We start from the raw sequence: 20,192 nt of genomic DNA on the forward strand, positions 1-20,192 counted from the left end.
ATACTTGTACCGTCATCTACATGTTCCTTAAGGATAATGGCGTCGAGTTGCTAACCAAAGAAGATGAAGAACGGGACTATATAGCTCACTTTTAAATTTGTAAAAAGAAATCAATGCATAATTAAGTTATTTAGGATGATGAGCTAATTAAAATCTTGATTTTTTAAATTAAAAAATTTATTGTTTCAACTTTATCTCCATAAACATAATATAATCGAGTTAATCTTCTATTAGACATTAATTTTGAGTTAATCTTCAATTAGACATTAAATTTATCTAAATTATGTTTAAAAATAATAATTATAAAAACAAAACATTAGTACATAAGATTAACCGGAAAAAAAAAAAAAAAAAAAAAGAAGCGTGGGGACATTAGAGGTGGGCCCAACGGAAAGAGTTGCAGTGGGGCCCAGTAGTTGAATGAAATGGCAGTGGGACCCACACATGATGGCATGGCACGCTCCAATTGGGGGGTGACTAATAAATAAACAACGTAAAAGAAGGTAGGTGATTTAAACATTCCATTAAATCATGTGCAGTGCATGAATTCTTTTGGGCGATAAATTAAATAAATTTTCAACTAACGAAAAGTTTCAAACAACATTAATTAAATGAGCCACATGAAAAACAGATTAAAAAAATAAAAAAAAACATATATTCATATTTTTATATTTTATTCCCAAAATTCATTTTTTAAAAATATTTTTTATTTTAATTATGATTTTTTCAAGTACTTTTATTCCATTTATACACTTTTATTAAATAAAAAATAATTTTAGTATAAAGGGTACATTTCATATCTTATCAAAATTTAATTTATTTGTTTCATATTTAAATTATTACTACTAAACGTATTCAAACATATAATTACTTTGGTGAAACCCTGATCGAACTTATCGTAAATATTTTCTAATATATATATTATTAGAGAGGGAGTGGTTCGAGCATTGAAGAAAAGAGAGGGAGTTATAATGTAATGGAAGGGGAAGAACATAAATGCAAGAGTAATTGAGGGGGTTGGGAATAATGAAACCAAGCCAAGGATATAAAGGGTATTACGTCAATATGATCAAATCCAAATTTAATTCCATTTTTACTATTTTTGTCCAACTATTTTTTTCACCAAAATTACTGATAATTGGTTCTCCTTGTTGAGACGGCGCAATAGTTGACGGGACATTTAAGAATAAAATATTGTTTTTTGATACCAAATGAGACAAACTCTAAATTCTAGATATGGTAATCTCAAAATAATGAGGGGTTTGTTGGATGAAAGTCCCACATCGACTAATTTAGGGAATGATCGTGGATTTATAATTGAGGAATATTATCTGTATTGGTATAAGACGAAAGTACAAAACAAGAGAGCATAAGTCGTGAGAGTCATGTCCAGTCAAATCTCATATTAGAGTTTCAAAATTGAATTTATATATATATATATATATATATATATATATATATATATATATATATATATTTTTTTTTTTTTTGTTTGGAATTAGATTAAAAATTTAAGTCATTTGGTAATAAAAAATCTATTAATAAAATATTTAAAAAAATTAACTGGTTATTAATCCAAAATTTTAATTAGATTTAATGAAAATGCATATAAATGTTCCTTTAAAAAAAATTTAACGCCAACTCAAGTGTTTTCTCCGATTCGAGGCGATGTTCGACTCTGAATTCCCGCCGCCGTTGCCGGTTCAGTTCACAGTATCTCGATTCGTTTAGTTTTACAATCTGGAGTCCAAGTTTGAGTTGAACCATTCATCATAGAAGACTTTCCGCAGGTTTCTATGGATTCCGAATCTCCTGGCAGATCCTAATATTCGGCGAACTCAACTGGAGATCAGGTACACGTTTTAATAGCTAATTTTGACTGGATCAAGTTGATCCAGGTTGGACTTACGCTCGCTGATTAGGAAGGTAATCTTCCGGATTTGGGCACGGACAAGTTCTACAGGTGGGAGTTTAATTTTAGGGATTTACTAAATTATGTGAGGGTGTTCTTGGTGCCTATGGTTTCTCGATGAGATTCTTCCCCGATTAGCACGGCGGCGTTAACAGGGAAGTGTACTTGAACAATACTAATCTTGATAAGTATGCTGCTGGTATTTTGTATTGTTTAGAGCATTTGTCTACAGCTAGAAATTTTTCATTTTAACAGTACATATCTTCCTGAGCGATGACTTGTACGCATCATTCCTATCAATTCCATTTTAGTTATGAACTCACGATTGTCTTCCTGAGCGACAATTTGCATTCAGTTGGCTGATATTTATTTTTTTCAACCACCCAGTTGCTCCTAAATCTGTCGAAATATAAATGTTTGAAGGGTATTGATCATTGATAGGGTAATGGAGGTTGTGAGATTGTAGGTAATATCGAGGCATTGGATTTAATGTGGCCTAGCTAGGGCATTGGAGTTATACCCTGGTCTTAACGGTTGCAATTTTTTTTCTCTTTTGAGTTAGAAGATGATATTTGGGGTGATTAAGACGAGGAAAACATTTGGGGCGTTGGATTACAGCACCCTAAATTCTGAAAGCTGACCTAATGCATCACAAGGCTGGTGGCCAAGTATAGTGATAGGCCTCCAATCACAAAAGTTTACAAGTGTAGGCATGTGAAGGGGCGGGCGTGAAGGCTAGTTTGCTTTGTAGAGCGGGGCCTGTAATTTTCTTTTGGTAGTTAGAATGAGGGTTACGTAAGGGAGGGCTATTATAGAGGGAGCGTTTGTGAGAGGAGGGTATCTTTTTTCTGCATTTTTCGGCTTGAACATTCTCTTTAGTGAATCTGGGAGAGGTGGGAAACTCCCAAATCTCTCCTTTGTTCCTTGTTGATAATTAAATTGTTGGCTTAGGCCTAACATTTAGGTCTATGCATTTGTCAACTTTCGTTCTTGAAGTAAACTCCTGATTTTTTGCTTGATATTTTGGTTTGCTATTAACTATTAGCTCTTCTAGTATCCTTAGTCATTCGTTCCTAAATTGTATTATTAGGTCAAATCTCTCCTTTGTTCCTTGTTGATAATTAAATTGTTTGGAGAAAGTTAGAATTCATCCCAAACCATAGGGACCAAATTTGTACTTTAACCTTTAAAGAATTTGGTTTTAGATGAAATTTGTAGCTGTTGGGGTATAAAAATTGGATCTGGTGCACTGCTAGTAGGAAAAAGGAGAATAAAACAGGGGAGTTTTGTATAGTATGTTTGTTACAATCCCTTAGTATGTTCTTAATGTTTCTAGCATCTTTTACATTGAAGATTTAAATTGTACCCCATAGAGACTAATGTAACCTTTGGCATAAAGTATCTGCAATCAGACATGGTGACAATTCTTTTGGATTATTACTGCAACAACCTTCTCAGAACACTAGGACCTCCTGATTTTGTATCACTAAATCTAATTGTTTGTTTTATCCATTCTAGCCTATCCTCTGAAATCTGGAAATGATACGAGGGTTAAACTTCAAGGTCCCTTGATGATGCTCCTTTGAATTTCAAGTCTGCATATCCTTGCCATCAACTCTTTTTTTCCTTGAGTCGAACAAATGAAGGGGTTTAAGCCTTCAACTCCAAGAGAAGAAGTAAATGCCTTTTAACATTTTCATCAGCAATATTTTAAAAATTGTGATGTTGAGATTTGAGAATGACCGTTGGAATCTCCGTTCTAGAAGTGACAATAGATGGAGGTGAGTTTTTTGTGTGTTTCTACTCTTTTATATAGTTATTATTTTTAATGATAGATGATTTTACTTTCTTCTGTCATTATCGATATTCTTTTATATAGGTTGAGGCTTATGGCTTGTATGCCTAACCCCGTTGGAAGGAGATCTTGATGCAAACTTTAGTTTGAAAATGTTGGTCATGGATGGCATCCAATGCTTAGAAGAATCCTCAGTGACAGGAAACTTTGGCATCAGCTTCTTGTAGACTTGTGATAGAACCCAAATGTATTGATAGGATTGCTGTTAGGGTAGGATTACAAACATGGCTAGGGAATTGAAGGTATATTAGTAATTAGCTAAGGAAGTTGTTAGGGTGGTTTGTTATAAATAGGGTGCGGGGAAAGGGTAGACAATTGTTTAGTTGGTCGAGGACTTGAGTGATCTCAAGAACGAGAGGGTCCAAGTACCTCGAATGCTTGGAGGGTTATATTGTATTTCCATTATATTTTATATTTCAAAACATTTAGGTTCTATCAACTTTCTAGAATTCTTGTTACCAAAATAAATGATTGGAGAATATCATTAGTGAAGTAATTAATATTGCATCTCTACGTGGGCGCATCCGACAGTTTAATTTTTTCTCCCTAAATTCCTCGTTTTCTCTCTCAACATTTATTGGGCTATTTTGTTTGCAATTTTTATGAGGCAGATATGGATAAGTATCATTGTATATGCATTTCAAAACAGCAAGCATAGGAACTTACTGCTGGAAATGATCTGTAAATTGATTCTACTTTGAAATACTGGCAACTCTGAAGTCCTTTGAGTTGAGTTCATACAACTGTGATTTGGGTTCGAATTTACAAACTAGTTTTTGTGGATCTCTGTAGGCTTAGCTTTCTGGTTATGAAAGTCTACCTAAGGATGTTGAATGTGCCTTTTGAGGTTGACAGATCGTTTCTGATTTTTCAGCATCCTTCTGGGCAGCAGAGTCATTATGGTTTTTTGGGCTAAAGAAGTGATAGGCCCCAAATTACTAGGGTGTATGATCGTAAGCGTTGTGAGGAAGGAGGGAACTGTATGAGGGGTTGTTTTCATGTAGGTGTGGAGCCCAAAGAGTTTATTAGTGCGTGTTGAGGCCTTGAGGGAGAATGGAAATTAATAGGCGAGATTTTGGTTAATTGCCGAATCACATCTTCCTCACCTCTATTTTTCTTAAAAGAAACAGTTTTGGTTAAAATACCATTTTGTACCTTGGGTTTTATTCCATTTTAGCTTCTTTACTTTTAACTGACCAAATTTAGCATATGTACTTTTGATAAATCCTAAACTAGTTCATGCTATTAGTTTGGTCAACTTTCTTTTATAAGAAAAACAGTCTCATTTGGCTTTCTATCTATAAATTTTGTAAACATATTCACATTGTGTTTCTCTGGCATGAAAGTTATTATTATTATTATTATTTAACCAATTTCAATAAAAATTATCTTCATGTATTTAATTGTTGGAGCTTCTTGTTCAATCGCTCTGGTTGTTCAACCTATGCCTAGAGGATGGCCTTCTGTATCGAAGCATCCGTCTTAATTAATGCCAGTTGGAGAAATTTTTGGTGTCCTACTAAGTATATTCCCTTGTGCTGGTATTTATGCCTCGAGTTCTTTTATTCCTCTCTTCTTGTAATTATAGTAGAGTTATGTTCCAACGAAAGAAAAGAATGATTGTGATTTTTCATCTCATGTTCCAGATGAGTATAGTCCGGTTGTTCTCTGATTATTATTTGGATTGTGGATGGTAAATTTTCTATGTTACTGCTAGTTTATGATCGATCGGGCTTCAGTTTAATTGTGTTTTATGACTTTGACTCTTTTGTGCCAGTTCTCAGCTTCTTGTACGTAGATGATATCAATGAATGAAGGTGTTATTTTCTACGGCATTTCGTCATCACGCTTGTTATTTCACAGGTTCCTTCCTCTGTCTCTTTTCTCCTATATTTGATAGTAAGGATAATTGGTTTTTCAATTTTTTGCTATACGTAGCATAATAGTAATTGATATGTACATTTATACCACAATACGTAGCATAAGTAGCATAATAGCAATTGATAATAATTAGATAAATACGTTGCACTGTTACTTTTATACCACAATAATTCAAGGTACAGTGTTACTAATTATTTGTAATACTCATTGACAGTCATCTGTGATAATTATTTTTATGAATCTTGTTGTTTCTTGTTATGAATACATAGAAGTCTTATATCAATCTGTCACTTCTGTAATGGGTCCTACATTTTAAGATAAGTATAAACTGAGTTGTTATTGGTCCTACCCTACTTTTTTTTTCTTCTTATATTGCTTTCTCTAGTTTAATCCTCCATTATTAGGAAATTATATAACAGAGATGATCTTAGAGCTACCTGATCTTAGAGGAAGTGCTTATATTTTAGAGCATACTTTCCTTTTGTTTTGTGTACGTATGGGAAGAATAGTGTAGAAAAATAGAATATCTGAATGCATAATGGCTATACATTTGGATGCATTGAATACCAAATGTATATTTATATTGAAAAACATGGCCCCTATCTGTCTGTGTATGTCTCACAAAACCCAAAAGAATACAAAAAGAAGGTAATAGAGAAGGGAAATGAGTGAAAAATGAAAGAGAGGAGATTGTGGGACATGAAGCCATGCTGTGTAGTTTGTTTGGTTGCTCTCATGGCAAACTGAATAGCCAATTGGAGTTGTGACCCTAAACCATCCATGTGCATCTTTGGACCACCTCCTCACCACACTAATCTTTTTTGGTCCCCTAACCCCACCTTCCTTTATTTATTTTTTTTATATTCTTTTTCTTAGTAACTCGGTTTCGAGACCCCAATCCTTCTATAAGAGTCTAAGCATACCACCAGCAAATATTGTTCGTTTTAGCCTGTTATCGCCGTTAGCTTCACGATTATAAATGTTTTATTCTCCTTTCCAATCGATGTGGGATCTCACAATCTACTTCTCTTGGAGACCCAACATTCTTGTTGGCACACCGCCCAGTGTCAGCTCTGTTACCAAGTGTAACAATCCAAGCTCACAGCTAGCATGTATCGTTTGCTTTAGCCATTACATATCGCCATCAATTTTGTGGTTTTAAAATGCATTTTTTAAGGAGAGGTTTCCACATCCGTATATCGTTCTCCTCTCCAATCCGTATATCGTTCTCCTCTCCAATTAATGTGGGATCTCACACCATCTCACCTCTTATTAGCGTAAGAGGTTCCACTTGTCTCGAGAGAGTACAAGAATCTTACATTTAATTTATGGATTTGAACGTAGAACCTTGTATCTAGAAAATGGAAACATCTAATTTCTACTGGTTGGACACTTTTAGTAGGCCCAACCCGAATGGATCAGAGAAGGTTGTTATTTTCATTGTTTTTTTTTAATGGAGGTGGAATCGAACCGCATAAAGAAATTTTAGATCAACTTAGAAATGTCAATGATGCAAGGCAAGGATGGAGACATGGATGCATGTTCCCAATGAAGGTGGAACCGATCCATTAAAGAAATCTAGTTCAAGTTAGGGATGATAATGATGCAGCTTACAGGTGAAGGCAAGGTTGCATTTCACATACCCATCCTTATTAAGGATTGTTAATCTTCCTCCTTGCCTCGTTCCCTGATTTGAGATTTGAGGAATCAAAATATTAGTTTCGAATAAAATATTAATTAGTTATTAACAAATAGGTTAGAAACACGTCGACGGCCGTTTTTGTCATGCATGTTACATAGTTGATAATCTATGCATCATACAGTTTGGTGTTTCGGGTTTGTTTAGATTGAAATTAAGAAAGACCAACCCTCTTTCGAGTCAATTTTGTGCATGAGAGTTCGTATACAGTAGAGGAGGAGATCAAACTATTGGTATTTAGAATGATAACGAGTATCTTATCCACTAAGTAATGCTCGAATCAACCTGATATTGTTTGATTGTCTCTTTCTTTTTATATTATTTTTTAATATCGAAAAGTGAGACTCATTTGCGGAAAAAAAGTTAAACTCCTTCCAACTCCAAAATAAATAGATGAAAGATGACATAGAGGTTAGGACCACTACCAGCTTGCATATGTCAACATCAAACACTCCAAACTTCCAACCTTAACCTAAATTTAACCAAACACAACCAACATTATCTTCTACCTTCTTCATATATATATATATTTTAAAAAAGATAAATCTATAAACTCGGAATCTGCCCAGACAACTTTGGTCGGATGAGGAGTTCATGTTCGAGAGAGTAACATTTACCTTTTTATTGTAAACGAATCTTTTAGTATACTTAATTTTCAAAAATAAAAAATTAAGCTCATATTCTATCGTGCTCTAAATTTCTTGGATTTAGATTTCATATTGATCTCTTAGCTGTAACCGTACGAACTTTGTAATGCCTAAGTCAAACACTTCTCCCCATCTTTTTTGTTTTTTTTTTAATAATGATTTTGCATTAGAAAATACACATGATATTGAATTGTAAAGTTAAAAAAATAAAAAACCAAACAAAATTTCCTATGGTCTCTGTCCAGTCTGTGTGTAAGCTGTCTCCCTTCCACAGCTCTCTCTGACTCCTCCATTAATGCCAAACAAAGAATTCATCTTTCCCTCATTATTTGAACCCCACGAAAAAAGAAGCAAGAAAATGGCCAACAAAGTGAAAAAGCTTCCTAATTTTCTCAATAAATCCCCATGGCTATGGCGTTCCTGCTCCCAATCCAGAACCCTCTCTTTTCGCACCTCTAACGACATCTTCAGAACCATCAACTCAGCCTACCAAGAACAAGAAGAAGAGGAAGAAAACCCAGCAGCCGACATGTCGGATGATGATGACCAAATTGAGGCCTTAGTGAGAGGGCTAAGGCTAAGGCAGGGGAAGCGGCTGTTTTTGGAGCTGGAAGAGACTAATTCCATAATGGCGGTGGCGGCGGCCGTGGCTGTGGGCGGAAACAACCAGGTTCCATTCAAGGAGAGTGTGGCAATGGCAATGGATTCAAAGGAGCCATATTTGGACTTCAAGAAGTCAATGGAGGTGATGGTGGAAGCTCATGGATTGAAGGATTGGAAAGGCATGGAAATGCTTCTGAGTTGGTATTTGAAGGCTAATGGAAAGCCTAATCATGACCTCATTATTGGAGCCTTTGTGGATTTATTGGTTGATCTTGCTTTTGCTTCCTCCTCCTCCTCCTCTTCTTCCTCCTCTCTTCTATACTCTTCTTCTTCGTGTTCTTCGTGTTCTACCATATCGTCAAACTCCATTGAAATTATGGACGATATTGTCGAGTCAGAGTGTAGTACTTCTTCCTCAACTCCTGCTACTATTCCTTGTCTATCTTCTTTGTTCGAAGAGGAGGAAGAAGATTTTTAATTAGTCAACTACGTTAATGATATCGATAATATCCTTTTCGATATACCTACTTTTATTTTTTATTATTATCTAATTAATTTCTTTAATTTGATGTAAAATATAACTTTATGAACCTTATTCAATTCAACTTAGAGGTAAAAATAAAATTTTTGAAAGGGGTTTGTCGGGGGGCAATCGATCAGGTGCACACACATGTAGAACGGGTAATTGGATAAGCGAGATCGAGCGGTCCACGTGGAAAGAACCTAAAGATGAACCAATGAGAGGCAATGGAGTTTTTTAAAAAAGGTGGTCATTATCAAAAGACAGAAAGCAATAGAAGTCCAGCGCAGAAATTTGGCATGGTCGAAGCTTACGCTTAGTTGTTTATAAATAAGCATCCTTTTCCTTTAGCCTTACACAGCAGAAGCAGCTGCGGCAGCTGCAGCGGCATATTCATCGGCTGTGGGCATGTCTGTGTTTTAAATTTGTCACCACATATGGATCTTTTCCATTTTTCAAATTATTCCTTTTTTTTTTCAACAAAAAATAAAAAATCATTTCATTTCAAATTCATTTTCTAAATTATTACAAATTTAGTCTATAGATTTAAATATTTTAGTCTTATTTTACGAGCATGACGTGATAGATAAATAACAAAAAAAATTTATTACTCGATAAGACCGGTGTCTTATCTACTAGGCTATATTCAAATTTGTTAATGTACGGGATTAAAAAAAAGACCGTACAAATTTGTGAAATTATTTATTACTATGAATGATGTCATTTTAGAGTTTTATAAAAAAAAAAATGGTCAAATTATTTAAAAAATATTGAGACAGAGATAAAATAAAATGTATGGATCAAAATAAATTAATGATATTTAAATCTTTATTTTATATTATTTTAGAGGAATTTTTTATTTATTTTTCTTTTGATATTTGGGCTGAATTGTTGAACAAGGGAATGGGCTTTTAAAAACATAAATCTATGAGAATAATTAGGTGAAAGATAGGCCTTCGAATATATATATATATATATATATATATATATATATATATATATATATTTGTCGTTATATTGAAGCTTAGAAGTCAAGGTAGCTATTGGACTCGAGTCAAAACGCAACTTAACTAAGAGAGCCATTTCATTTAGGGCGAGCCCGTGTGGTTATGGGGGTAGGCACGAGTGATTTGGTGTCTAAGCCAACTGGTCAGACGATGACGACTGAACTTATTAGATTAGTATTAGCAGGCTCTGAATATCATGAACTTGTCTAAGTCAATCTCTGAATATCATGAACTGGTCGTTGTTGACGAACCTAGTTCTTTGTTTTCAAGTCAAGCTCCATATCTCCCTTATCGATGAATCAAATCACTTGAAAGAAAGTAAATTCGAGAGAAATTTATAGCGTGAATGAGGAATCACGACAACGTTCATATCTAACACATAATTAAATGGATAAACATCGAGAAATAGAAAAATTATGTATATATATATATATATATATATATATATGATAATATAAAGTAACATATTCCAAACACTATATATTAAAAAACAAAGAATTATGAATATAAATGCTTTACAAGTACTTAAAACCACAAAAAGCTAAATGTTTATTTGTATATTCATTCAATGGCCATCTTTTTGGCTCATCCACAAGAACCCCATTTTCTATGTTCCTTAAAAATCGTGCAATTCCTTTTAGACTGCACCCGTTATTCATACCTGGATGCACCTTTTCTTAAAGTAAAATCTAGACATGAATGAATCGAGACTACATCTGAATAAAAATGATCTTGACGATATCGTGAGTGAGAAATATTCAAAAGAATCAATAGTTATCGTTGTTATCCGACCAACCATCAAAAGAAGCAAATACAACAGCACCCTTATCAGTAAAATTGCCATTGATAATGTTCGGTGAACTCCCTCGTTACCATACGTGAGACTCTCACTGCATACGGCTCACAACCTAATCATGTTGTAGAGAAATGTCGAGACCATCAAATACTGAATTCTCGACATGGGGTGTTATAATTTCACATCAAATTTTTCAACTCCCGATAATTGACGTGTCGGGACGTGGAGAAGGATGATTTCGCGTTGATGGGTTGGCCTACATGTCTGATATTTGGGTTGCAAATGCCCTAGATTTGAGTTTTCAAATCAAAAATCATTTTTTTTTAATATTAAAATTTAATGATTGTGTAATACACAATTTTCTTTCACAAATGTGGCCTTTTGAGCTTTCCACCAATGTCTGCTCTTTGTTCAGCAGCTGCTTCACAAAATCCAATGCCCTTTCTATCTCTTCTATCTTTATAAACTTTAGGTCGATGTAGTTTATTAATTATTATTCGATTCGATATCTTTGTTTAAGATCGTTTTAATATCAAATAACGTTAATTCTTCGTTAACTTTTTAGATTGTCATTTCAGTTATCTAACGCGTTCTTGATATGATTATTCGAGTTCGGTCTTGAAAAGATTGAAACGCGGGGACATCACATTAGAAGATTAGAGTGGAGTCTAATCGTTAAAAGACAAATTTGAATTAGGTGTTAACTCAATTTTCAACATCGATACTCGATTGTAGTTGAGTTTATGTCACGTGACGTGTTAGGACCCTTTTGTAAAGAGGTTTTCGAGACATGATTCTTTTTTATATTATGACCAATACTTTCGTCTTATTAAAAACATTCAATGAATTCTAGAAACAGGGATAATGTAACGACCCAAGTTTACTACTAGTAGATATTGTCCGTTGTAGCTCGTTACGTATCATTGTCAGACTCACGAATTTAAAACGCGTCTATTAGGGAGAAGAATTCACATTCTTGTAAGGAATACTTAGGACTCTTCTCTAACGGATGTGTGATCTCAAAACCCACTTCTCCAATCGGGCCAAAGCGGACAATATCTACTAACGGTGGCTTAAACTATTACAAATGATATTAGAGTCAGACACCGAGCATTGTGCCAGTGATGACGCTGGCCCCCAAAGGAGGTGGATAGTGAGATCCCACATCAGTTGGAGAAGGAACGAAACATTTCTTATAAGCGTGTACAAACCTACCATGAGGCTGAGGCGATACGTAACGGGTGAAAGTGTACAATATTTGCTAGTGATGGATTTTGAGCTGTTACATTTAACGAGCGTTTGAGATGTTTTTAACTAAAGAAAAGAAAAAAAAGACAACCCGAGAAAGAAAAAAAAAAAAGAAAACCCTGAATCTAAATCGAGCAAAAACAAACTTCTACGATCATATCACGATGAAAATATACACTTTTATCGAGTGAAATGGCAAACAAAGACACTAAAGATGTCACCCACTAAAGCCATATAAACAAGCCAATGATAGCAACAACAAGAAAGGAGTTGAAACTAAAGAGGGTTTATAGGCTTTTTAGGGTTCAAACACTCATTTGTGGAGCAGTTCTTAAGAGATATGGTTGCAATGGGAAGAGAGAGGCCCCTCATGTTCTCCATTATCTCCAAGATTCCATTGCTTTGGATTTGACTAACTCTTTAAACTACACCATGCCTTTCATTTCATCCCTTTATTGCTACGTTTTCGACACAGTAAGTTCGAAAGCTTGATCGATAATACTCGTTTAAGTTTCTTATAATTATGAAACAAGTTCCGTTAACTGTTCTCTAATAGTCGTTTTTTTTTCTTTAGTTGATTGTTGGTACCTTTTCACATAACTTAATCATCTTATGATTGCCGTTATACATACCTAACAACTAGTTATCGATATTTTCATATAATAATTAATAACTTATTTTCTTAATAATTAATAACTATTGAAGACTTTACAAAAAAATTTGTTCAAATTTAACATCTTTTTGGTCGGTGTCTCATAAATTATATTTAAACTTTTTATTATTTTTTAAACTTTTATGAGTATTTTTTTAATTTGATATTGATAATAAAAATAATTTGATAAAATTCATATAAATTTTATTTTTATTTTTCGTCGGTATAATAATATTTTATTTCTTCATAAAAAAAAAGAAGTGTTTTATTTTTAATTCTATTGATATTTTCACTTAAAAATATTTCAATATCATTAGAATGTGGTACTATATTCATTAAAAATTGTATTATACTAAGATTCTAAATATATTCCCATGAGATTATACTAAGACTAAAATAAGGAGAACGTTCAATATATTTCGATAATTTTTTAAAAAATGTTCAAATTTAATAGATATTCGTTTTACTGATGTTTTGATTTATATAAAAGAAAATTAATATTTTTATGAGGTGAATTATGTTCGGATTGATTTAAATCTCGGCTAATATTTATATTTATATTAAGAATATGAAAGAAAATATAATAAAATTAAACATTGATATAAAGTAAAAAAAAAACATATTTATACAGTTGAAATAAATAAAAACTTTTCAAACCAAAATTAAGGGGGGGATCTTAATCGGACGGCTAGGATTCAAAAGCGGAAGATCGGGGGAGAAACCGGGAACCTGGCAGAGAAAACAGAGTCCCAAATCTCAGCAAAAGCCCTAATTATAATTTCATGGTGAGAAGGGGAATTCAACTGCAAGAAACAGCGAAGGAGCCCTCGTAAGTCATCCTTCGAGTATATCTCGTTCTCCAGAATCATCTGAACCATTGAATGCCGGAAATCGAGGTACGGATCGTCCGAATCCTTCTCGACGGCGACGCTCTCGCCGCCGGACTTTCCGAAGCCACGGAAGGTGATGGAGGCTCTGGTATCGGAGTCAGAGTCGGAGAAAGGCGGCGAATCGGAGTCGGAGGAGAAGCAATGATTGGGGGATTTGGAGGAGGACTTTGGTTTGAGATGGTGGAAGAGGTGAGAGAGTTTTGGTCTGCAAATGTTGAGATCGACGGAGAGGGAGGTGAGTTGGAGATTTCTCCGGCGAGCCGCCATTGTTGAAGTTGGAGAGCTGTCTGTAAGAAGAAGAAGAGAGTTTTGGGAATGAGTTTTGGCAAAACCGTTTGCGGGAATTTATATTTGGACAGTCGCTGTCCTTCGGATTTGATGGCAGTTCGCAAAACTTTTATTATTTTTATTATTTTTAATTCAAACATTATTTTAATTATATTTAAATTATTCTTAATTTACATTTCATTTTTTGAATTTTTATAATATATATATTTTTAAAATAACTATTTTAATTTGTAAGTTGAGTTCTTGGTACGTAATTTGCCACCTAATTTAGTTACTCACCCACTGAGCCCCTCACTTTTTTAAAGATATTTTTCATTATTTATTTATGGGATAAAATGTTAGTGATTGTCTACTTTAGCCCGTTATGTATAGCCGTTAGGCTTACGGATTTAAAATGCATCTATTAAAGAGAGGGTCTAGCATTACTCCAACTAGTGCATCGCATCGTCTGGTGACTAACTCTAATACCATTTGTAACAATCTACGTAGCAAATATTGTCTACTTTGGCCCGTTACGTATCACCATCAGCCTTACAGTTTGTAAAACATGTGTGCAAGGGAGGAGTTTCCACATTTTATAAGGAATGTTCATTCCTCTCTTCAATTAATGTGGGATCTCAACGTTTTAAAAACCAAAATTGACGCTAATACGTAACGGGCTAAAGTGAACGATATCTACTAGTACTGATTGGGCTGTTACAAGAGGATTCTATGACAGTTTCAACACGAAATGCTCAACTCATTGTGATCTAGAGATAGCCTCGAGGCCTAAAGTTATACAAATACGATATGTTTCATTAGTCATTATACACTAATAAACAAAACATTTCTTGTTAAGACAACCCATAATTTGAGTCGATGAAAAGACGATTCGTCGCAACGACTCGTTATCCTCAACATCATGAAGACAATAACTAGTTCAAAGTAAAGCATAATCCAACAGTATCAGTAACCCAGGAATGCTTTCATTGTTCCTTCTTTTGCTTATGTTCTAAGAGTTCTTAATAAGGATAATAGTACAGAGACGTGTGAACAACAGTAAGAATCTGACCTTAATCTGAGAGATGATTTTTGATCAAGCTTGCCACATATTGAGCAATATGAAGTGAGCCAGCTTCAGAGCAGCAAAATGCATGTTTATGGCCCTCCTCCCTTTCAACTGATGCATCAATTTCAGGGACCTGCTTGCAAATCTGTGGACCAAAGACAACATAAACTATCAAACTAGAACTTGAAATCACCATGGCAGTCTCATAACTTTGAGCCCTTTAGCCCCTTCCTTTTTCTCAAATGGCTTATCGTTGTACTTCCCGATTCCGATCGTCATAAACGATATGAACTATAAACTCTTCAGCAAAAGTATTTGAAGAAACTACATTCGCCCAGCAGAATTGGTTGACAAAATGAAAATGGAAGAACAGTTCATATCTTACCTCCTCAAACACATGCATAGGAGCCCAGTGATCATCCTTACAGAACAAAAATGATAGTTTCTGACTTGCTTTCTTCATAAATTTCCAATCTGGTGTTTCTGAAAGCTGAACATTGTCCATAAACAATCAGATGTAGAAATTTGATTGATTATTGATATTAAGCTTTGTTCTGTGTGACTAGTCATTTGTTTACATCTTTTGATTGGACTAATTGTCCGATTTGACCCGTTATGTATCACCGTTAGCCTCAAGGTTTTAAAACGCGTATAGTAAAGAGAAGTTTCCACACTCTTATAAGGGATGCTTTGTTCCCCTCTCCAACCGATGTGGGATCTCACAATCCACTCCCCTTGGGGCCCAACGTCTTTGCTAGCACACCTACCAAGAGGCCCTGGTCAGAGTAGGACTAGACCCTCTCCATAGTAGATGAAAAACCGTGAGGCTGATGGCGATACATTACGGGCTACAACGGACAATATCTATTAGCGATGAGTTTGGGCTGTTATAACTATACTATATTTCATATAGTGCAACGCCTCAGAGCAAAAGAGCAAAAGAGCAAAACAAAAACTAAAACAAGCCAGGCTTCTCTAAATGATTAAAAAATGTTATGCAAATGAGATTTACGATTAATTATGGTTCGTACAATCATATGCTTACAAATCTCATGGCATCCAATACGACCCAAACGAAAGTGATTGTTGATAGTGAATACCTTCTCGAACTCCGTCATTGCCATATATAGCACATTTCGCATCGTATGGTACTGTCGAAAACAAAGATAATATTCCAAATATCAGAATGAACAGTCATGTCGTCGAACCAAAATTTGTAGCAGGTACGAGCGGATACTAAAAAAGCACATACTAAGGATAATATATTAGATTTCATTTCACCTTTAGCAAGTGAGAGCAAGCAGCCTCACTAGCAGTTCTAGACCATGACTTCCCAATAGTTTTTTTCACAACAAAACTTGAAGCTCGAACCGGTAATACGCCCAACAGCGCGGCAAAAGAAGAAAACAAAGCTGATAGCAGTGGGGATCTGCACAAAATTTTCAACCCAGCAGAGCTCAGAGAGACAAAACTTGCAATACCAGAACATATAATGACCTCATAGGTTAGCTTTAATGGATGCTTAAAGGATTAAGGACCAGTTTGTGGGCAATGAATGGAAGGACTTCTACATGGTCCAGTTTTATTAACTATTAAGGTCATATGAACCAATATTTAACACCCTTAACTGGTTAACAACCAAGCACTTATCCATTAGTCTTAACTTCTAAGTGACTTCAAATTGGCTCAACCCGAGTGCACACGCACTGGACAACGCAGATACTCTCCTACACGACCAACAGAATCTGAAAATTTCCAAATTACAAAAGTTTGTGGTCAAGCCAACAAAGCCATGTCACGCGGTGCGGTGTATAGCTATTTGAGAAAGTAAAACTTTCGAGATTCGAACTCTCGAACTCAAAGTTCATTAACTATCATCTATATGTCTCACTTGCTACCAACTAAATAGAGTATCTAAAATGTAGATGCGGGAAGGTAGAATTCATGTTATCAGACAAAATAACGCACGTACCCTGCGAGTTTTTCGATAAGAAGTTGCCAACGTGATTGTCTGTTCACCATCATAAATGGATACAATCCAATGCAATACACAACCTATAGGATCAAGAAGATTTCCATTGAACCATGTCTTGAAAGTTAGGAACACATAAGATGCACAAAGAGTTCAAGGCGATACCCGATCCAGGAACCAACGGCACAATTCAATGGAGATAGGCGATCCAATAGAATGCCCAACCTTTAAAGATAACTAACGAGTCAGTTACCACGGAAAATATAATGTACAAGTACAAACAATCATGTGGGCTGTCTTGTTATTAGACAAGTAACAAGAGGAGTACAAGCAGCACAACAAGCAACTATTGTGTATGGGCAAAGAATAAGACATGTACACGGATAATATCGAAACGATGCACCGTGCAATTCTTTTATGACTATTGTGAAAATATAGCATCAATTGTGTAAATACCAGTAGTAATGGAATTTCTTTGTTCTGTAGCTCTTGTTTAACAAATTCAATCTGCAAAAGAAAGATGAATATAGTTCAGCCCCATTCAGAATTCTGATATCAACCCTTGAAATATGAAAGGGAAAGGGCCTGCAATGCTATCTCCAATTACAAAGCTATCTTGGACATGCAAAATGAAGTCACTAGCTAGCTTATTAAGGAACTTTAAATTTTTCATGGGCTAGTTGTATAACCGCCTAAGACCACTACTGGCAGATATTGTCCTCTTTAGATTTTCTCTTTCGGGCTTCCCCTCGAGGTTTTAAAACGTGTCTGCTAGGGAGAGATTTCTACACCCTTACAAAGAATGCTTCATTCCCCTCTCCAACCAATGTGGGATCTCACAATCCATCCCCCTTCAGGACCCAGCGTCCATGCTGGCACACCGCCTAGTGTCCGTGCCCCTTCGGGGTTCAACCTCCTCATTGGCACATCGTCCGGTATCTAGCTTTGATACCATTTGTAACAGTCCAAGCCCACCGCTAGCAGATATTGTCTTTTTTGGGCTTTCCCTTTCTGGTTTCCCCTCAAGGTTTTAAAACACATATGCTAGGCAAAGGATTCCACACCCTTATAAAGAAAATTTCGTTCCCCTCCCCAACCAATGTGGGATCTCACAAGTTGCCTCCCTAAGTCATAAACAATTCAATCAAATCGACCGAGAAAAACATACATTTACCTTATGATCAATTTGTTCTTGTAATGAAAATAACCTTCCACCTTCCCAGTCCTGAAAGATAAGAAAGATCCATATCCATTGCATAAAACCACCGGGGAAATTCATAAAGTTAAGCATAACAGATATAAACTTTACATAACCCTTGACCAAGTACCTTCTTCGTTTGACATATATGTCCAATAGCTGACAGTAGACAGAAGCAGGCCCAAAGAACATAAATGGAACAAGAAAAAGTGTAAGCTCAAATATATACAACAAGATTTAATGCATTCTTAGAAAAAAAATGAAAGGGATATGAACAAAGTCAAAAACTCATGATCTTGCCTGTTATAGATACACGGCCTCCAAGCAACTGATACAATGATTCCACAAAATCTTTATAAAACGAAATAATCCCTGTCTTAGAACAAACCCCAAAACAATCCACATTCAGAAGTTAAGTAGAAATCAACAAAATCATCGAAAACCCACATCGAAAAAGCCAAATGCACCTGGATTTCCAGGTATGAACAATACGTGCAATGATGGATTATCCGAGTGAATCTCCAGCAATTCATTGGTGTAGCTATCAAAACCCAGAAAGGGCAAGGCGATTTAGTTCATAGAAAACGAAATTCCAGAGAAATTTCAGTAAACATAAACGAGAATCAATTACCCTGATACATTGCATAAACGAAACTCCACACGCCTTCTACTAAACAATTGCAGAGCTTCTTGATCCATATGGACAAACGAACAACTCCAAAAATTGTTCAACCTCAACGATTTTCCAAGTGAATTAGCTGGCTGTGAAAGGGAGCAGTGTGTTGACTATGGTGCAACACTGCGATGAAAAATTGAAGAAACTACGCACCACGTTGCATTACATTAAACAAAAAAACGGCTAATGAAAAGTTTAGCTTAAAGTAATGATAATGAACATCTCGGTGGATCGAACGGTGAACATGTCTTCCCATCACTGCGCTGGTATTTTATTTATTTATTATTATTCAAAAATATTTTTTAAGCATTTAAATCACTATTTTACATTTATTTTTAAATACATAGTTTTTATTAAAATAAAATAAAATAAAATATTCTAATAAATTCAATAAGAATAAAATATAAATAATCTTAATATATTTTATAAAAGACTCCAATTTCAATATTTTTATTTATTTTTTTATTTTAAAAAGCCATTAAAAAAATTGAAAAGTCTATTGGTTATACCTATAAAATAGGAAATGGAACCCTAAATTAACCGTTAAAAGAGAAATGACGAAAATGCCCCGAGGATGGGTTGAAGACCTTAACTAATTTAGAAACCGACAAAACGGTAAATCCGATTATTCAGGTTTAAAACTAGGAAATAAACCACCAAAAATAAGAGGTCACCCCGTTCCCGTTCCCGGTTGCCGGTTGCCCGTTCGTGGCTTCCCATTACTTATTTATTTATTCATTTTAAAATCCCATATTAATCCATAATCCATAATCCATAATCCATAATTCTGTGAAGGGATTCTGGTTTTTGGGTTCCAAACATGTTTGGAGTTTTGATCACACGATGCCTCTTGTAAGTAATACTAATTTTTCATCTTAATTATTCCTTAATTTTCTTTTTTTTTTTCCATTTAAATTAATTTATTTGGGAATTTTAAGGATGGTTTTTGGATATGCCTATCCGGCATTTGAATGTTATAAAACACTGGAGAAGAGCAGCCGAAGCCTCGACGTTGAATCGCTTCGTTTTTGGTGCAAATATTGGTAATTTTTATTTAATTTAAGTTAATTTAAGTTAATTTAATTTAATTATTAAGGGTAATTTTGTTAATTATTGTGTTTTAATTTGTTGTTTTTGTAGGATTATTGTGGCTATTTTTACATTTTTTGAGAGGATTGCTGATGTTTTAATTGCTTGGTATGCTTCTTGTTTCTGGGTTTTATTTCTTTAATTTCTTGTAATATTTATTGTCTTATGCTCTTTTTTTTTTTTTATAAATTAAAAAAAAAAAAAAAAAAAA

The 20,192-nt window shown here is 34.8% G+C and overlaps 4 protein-coding genes and 1 long non-coding RNA gene across 7 annotated transcripts in view; 3 read left to right on the top strand and 2 right to left on the bottom strand.

The window, feature by feature from the left end:
• The first annotated feature begins 1,642 nt into the window (after window positions 1-1,642).
• Window positions 1,643-5,842, top strand: LOC111433249. The gene is made up of 2 exons (XR_002708753.1): window positions 1,643-3,693; window positions 3,792-5,842. It is a non-coding gene; the product is annotated as an uncharacterized LOC111433249 (long non-coding RNA).
• A 1,022-nt stretch (window positions 5,843-6,864) lies between these two features.
• Window positions 6,865-9,118, top strand: LOC111433247 (transcription repressor OFP13-like). The gene has a single exon (XM_023070229.1). The coding sequence runs from the start codon at window positions 8,290-8,292 to the stop codon at window positions 9,073-9,075; it is 786 nt and encodes a 261-aa protein (XP_022925997.1). The 5' UTR covers window positions 6,865-8,289; the 3' UTR covers window positions 9,076-9,118.
• Window positions 9,119-13,482: 4,364 nt separating this feature from the next.
• LOC111433229 (transcription repressor OFP6-like) lies at window positions 13,483-14,028 on the bottom strand. Its single transcript, XM_023070206.1, has one exon. The coding sequence runs from the start codon at window positions 13,975-13,977 to the stop codon at window positions 13,516-13,518; it is 462 nt and encodes a 153-aa protein (XP_022925974.1). The 5' UTR covers window positions 13,978-14,028; the 3' UTR covers window positions 13,483-13,515.
• A 744-nt stretch (window positions 14,029-14,772) lies between these two features.
• LOC111433317 (lipid droplet-associated hydrolase-like) overlaps window positions 14,773-20,192 on the bottom strand; it is a 6,505-nt gene continuing 1,085 nt past the window's right edge. The window contains exons 1-13 of one of the 3 annotated variants that reach the window (XM_023070336.1): window positions 18,848-19,110; window positions 18,684-18,757; window positions 18,517-18,588; window positions 18,347-18,375; window positions 18,193-18,243; window positions 17,475-17,525; window positions 17,184-17,243; window positions 17,019-17,101; window positions 16,328-16,475; window positions 16,147-16,197; window positions 15,432-15,536; window positions 15,050-15,191; window positions 14,773-14,912 (exon numbers count right to left, since the gene is read on the bottom strand). In XM_023070336.1, coding sequence (XP_022926104.1) covers window positions 15,051-15,191; window positions 15,432-15,536; window positions 16,147-16,197; window positions 16,328-16,475; window positions 17,019-17,101; window positions 17,184-17,243; window positions 17,475-17,525; window positions 18,193-18,243; window positions 18,347-18,375; window positions 18,517-18,588; window positions 18,684-18,757; window positions 18,848-18,915 — 933 coding nt within the window. In that variant the 5' untranslated portion in view covers window positions 18,916-19,110 and the 3' untranslated portion in view covers window positions 14,773-14,912; window position 15,050. Of the gene's footprint in view, window positions 15,192-15,431; window positions 15,537-16,146; window positions 16,198-16,327; window positions 16,476-17,018; window positions 17,102-17,183; window positions 17,244-17,474; window positions 17,526-18,192; window positions 18,244-18,346; window positions 18,376-18,516; window positions 18,589-18,683; window positions 18,758-18,847; window positions 19,111-20,192 lie in introns of those variants that run through there. The other 2 variants (XM_023070335.1, XM_023070334.1) reach the window with 2 other exon arrangements.
• The window catches only part of LOC111433318 (putative HVA22-like protein g), a 2,779-nt gene continuing 2,295 nt past the window's right edge, over window positions 19,709-20,192 (top strand). The window contains exons 1-3 of the mRNA XM_023070337.1: window positions 19,709-19,744; window positions 19,831-19,935; window positions 20,033-20,089. Of these exons, the coding sequence (XP_022926105.1) occupies window positions 19,713-19,744; window positions 19,831-19,935; window positions 20,033-20,089 (194 nt within the window). The 5' untranslated portion in view covers window positions 19,709-19,712. The remainder of the gene's footprint in view (window positions 19,745-19,830; window positions 19,936-20,032; window positions 20,090-20,192) is intronic.

This window comes from Cucurbita moschata, unplaced genomic scaffold (genome assembly GCF_002738365.1).
Source record: "Cucurbita moschata cultivar Rifu unplaced genomic scaffold, Cmos_1.0 Cmo_Scf00041, whole genome shotgun sequence".
In the NCBI taxonomy this organism is placed as follows: domain Eukaryota; kingdom Viridiplantae; phylum Streptophyta; class Magnoliopsida; order Cucurbitales; family Cucurbitaceae; genus Cucurbita; species Cucurbita moschata.